The 3,021-nt window shown below is 26.0% G+C and overlaps 1 protein-coding gene and 1 non-coding gene across 3 annotated transcripts in view; both read right to left on the bottom strand.

The window, feature by feature from the left end:
- Positions 1 to 1,714: 1,714 nt before the first annotated feature.
- Positions 1,715 to 1,787, bottom strand: Trnav-cac. Its single transcript has one exon. It is a non-coding gene; the product is annotated as a tRNA-Val (tRNA).
- Positions 1,788 to 2,449: 662 nt separating this feature from the next.
- Positions 2,450 to 3,021, bottom strand: part of LOC124424229 (patched domain-containing protein 3) — a 53,284-nt gene continuing 52,712 nt past the window's right edge. For both annotated transcript variants that reach the window (XM_046962994.1, XM_046962995.1), the window contains one exon: positions 2,450 to 2,565. In XM_046962994.1, the coding sequence (XP_046818950.1) occupies positions 2,511 to 2,565 (55 nt within the window). In that variant the 3' untranslated portion in view covers positions 2,450 to 2,510. The remainder of the gene's footprint in view (positions 2,566 to 3,021) is intronic.

Genomic DNA, 3,021 nt, shown 5'->3' with positions numbered 1-3,021 from the left:
GAGTAATTAACGTTCGAGATTTATCGATGGCAACATTTTCGAGGACTACTCTCGAAACGCTTTAGAGAACGAAGGACGTTCGGTTATTCAAGTGGGTTACCACTTAAATTTGTTAATACATTTCCATGAAAATGGCGGCAAAATTGAAGGCAAATATGTGCTTTAAAAAAAAAAAAAAAAACATAAAAAAGAATGTTAATCACATTTCGAAATTCGATCTAAATATATGATATCGTAAAGATAAATAAAAACATATCGATTATTTCGAATGGTTTTTCATTGAATAATTTATCGATATCAAATTATTGATCGTTTTTTTTTATAATAACACGTAGACCGATACTGTCGACATATGCCCATTTATACATACACATGCATATATATATATATATACGTGCGTCTATATGTGCGTGTATTTTGATCGCTATTACTATGTATTATTATTGTCTACGTCATAATTAATTATTGTATATCTTTAATAAATATTTTAGCTAACCTCTAAAATGTCATATTAAATTGCTAACCTCGAAAGTGTCTGGCAACGACGAACGTGAAATAATTGGCACATACACGGGATACGATATTAGTCAAGTATTTTTAATGAGCAGTTCAGTGAACGTTTGATATGGATATATATGTATACACAAACACATATATATATATATATATATATATATATGCACAGGATAAGTATTATAACGAGATGAGCGGAAAAAAAATTTCCTCGATAATATAATACGAAAGAGGCACGTGTTTGTAAGCAATTAGTTGAAAAACATTTCGAAAGCAAACGTGAATATAAAAATACTAATGGTATCTTTATGCTACTTATCTTATGATATTCTCGAACTTCCTCAATTCTAATAAAACTATAAATTTCACTTGAAAGTAGAACGAATAATCGACGATATAATAAAAAGGCGGTAAAACGTATAAAAAGTCAACGAATACAAAACGACTACTGAATTAAATTCAATCGGTCTCACCGGCGCCATCTTTTGTTAATTCATTCAAATACGTACGTAATTTCCTATTTAATTTTTTGCAGTTTGTATTACCGACAAGAATTAGATCGTAGTGCCGTTATCGGTAAATATCAGAATTACAAGAATAATGTTAGATACATTCGAAAGTATGAAACGTGCATATGAATATCAATTATCGAATAATTCGATTGATAAGCAAACAAAATATCATCGATTAGTTTGACGATTGTTTGCCTTGTTTACAATAAAAATATTTTACGATGCAAGCAATATTGATTGATTGATTCACACTACGTATGAATTTGCTGTTTATTGAAAATGATAATGAAGAATGATTATTAATATCAGAATTAATATATTCAATTTCATATTATAATATTTCATTGAAAAGTTTTATTTTTATAAAGTTTATATTTGCGTCGATAAAACAGATTCCTATATATTCGAAAGTTGCTGTAGCGATAGAAAATAATCTTCACGAGACATTCAAAGATAGAGCTACCGTCTCTATCGCTGTTCTCAAAAGATATATATATATATATATATGTATATATACATATATATGTATATATAAACAGATTTTATATTTTATTATTAAAAATGTCATTAAGAAAAAATATTTTTTTTCGTAATAAATTTTTAAAGGAAAAAAATAATACCATAGGAAATATGAAAATATAAGAGAAAAATCGACTCAAAAAAAAAATAGGAAAAAAAAAACATCACTTTGTTTCCGCCCGGGATCGAACCGGGGACCTTGTGCGTGTGAAGCACACGTGATAACCACTACACTACGGAAACAGTTGACGATATTGCTTTAATTATATTTTATATACCATAAAATAATGATAAAGTTTAAAAGATAAACAGCAATATTTTAACTAATAAAATATTAACCAATTAAAAAAATCTAATATATACGACTCGTTGAGTATTATAAAATGAAATTTTTCGAATAACATTAATCGATCATTTATATGAAAAATATATGTAATAAAAAAATTTGATAAATTATAATAGAAATTAAAAATTAATCGATCTATTCTGATCGTATATCAACGAACAATATTTGTATTAATTATTTATACTTAATAAATAAAAGGGTATATATATATATATATATATATATATATGTATGCAGATAAACGTGAGAGATAGAAAATTAATGAATACGATATGTATTTATAATTGAAAAAGAATCAGTTTTTAAGTAAAACTTTTGTGTATTTCATGATTTTTTCAATAATAATAATAATAATAATAATAATAATAATAATAATAATAATAATAATAATAATAATAATAATAATAATAATAATAATAATAATAAAAATAATAATAATAAAAATAAAAAGAAAAAAAAAAATAATAATAATAATAAAAATAATATGTGTCGACCTTTAATCATTTGGAGCATACTCACACCCACACATATTTTGATAGATCATCTAACGTTATATTCGTTCTCTCTCTCTCTCTCTCTCTCTCTCTCTCTCTCTCTCTCTCTCTCTCTCTCTCTGTCTCTCATCTTACATAAATGCGGCGTGATTTTCGTTTCTCCTTTTTTTCGTTCGTACATCTTGAAAAAAATTTTTTTATATAAAAATTGACAAATTGTATAAATTAAACTCATTGTCTGACAGATAATATACAATTTATCAGACGGAAAAAGGCAAACCTTATGTTTAAAGAATCAATATGATATCATTTGTGAAGGAATGCGTTAGAAAAAGTCACTTGTACGTTTTCATATCGTCAAATCTTTTGTATTCTTCTTTGTTATTTATAAGAAAGGAAAATAAAAAGACAAAAGAAAAAAAAGAAGAAAAAGAAAAAAAAATAAAAGGAAAAAGAAAAAGAAGTTCCTTGCACTTTTTTCTATTTTCTTTCCTTTTTGCTCTTTCCTTCATCTTCTTTCCTTTTTTCTTTTTTTTTTGCTAACACACACACACGCGCGCACACACACACACATACACACACACAGCAATATATATATTTTACATATACATCACGCAAATCCCCGTTTCGCAGATTA

Source organism: Vespa crabro, chromosome 5 (assembly GCF_910589235.1).
Source record: "Vespa crabro chromosome 5, iyVesCrab1.2, whole genome shotgun sequence".
Classification (NCBI taxonomy): domain Eukaryota; kingdom Metazoa; phylum Arthropoda; class Insecta; order Hymenoptera; family Vespidae; genus Vespa; species Vespa crabro.
Note: the sequence above shows the minus strand (reverse complement) of the source record. Positions and strands in the feature narration are given on the sequence as shown.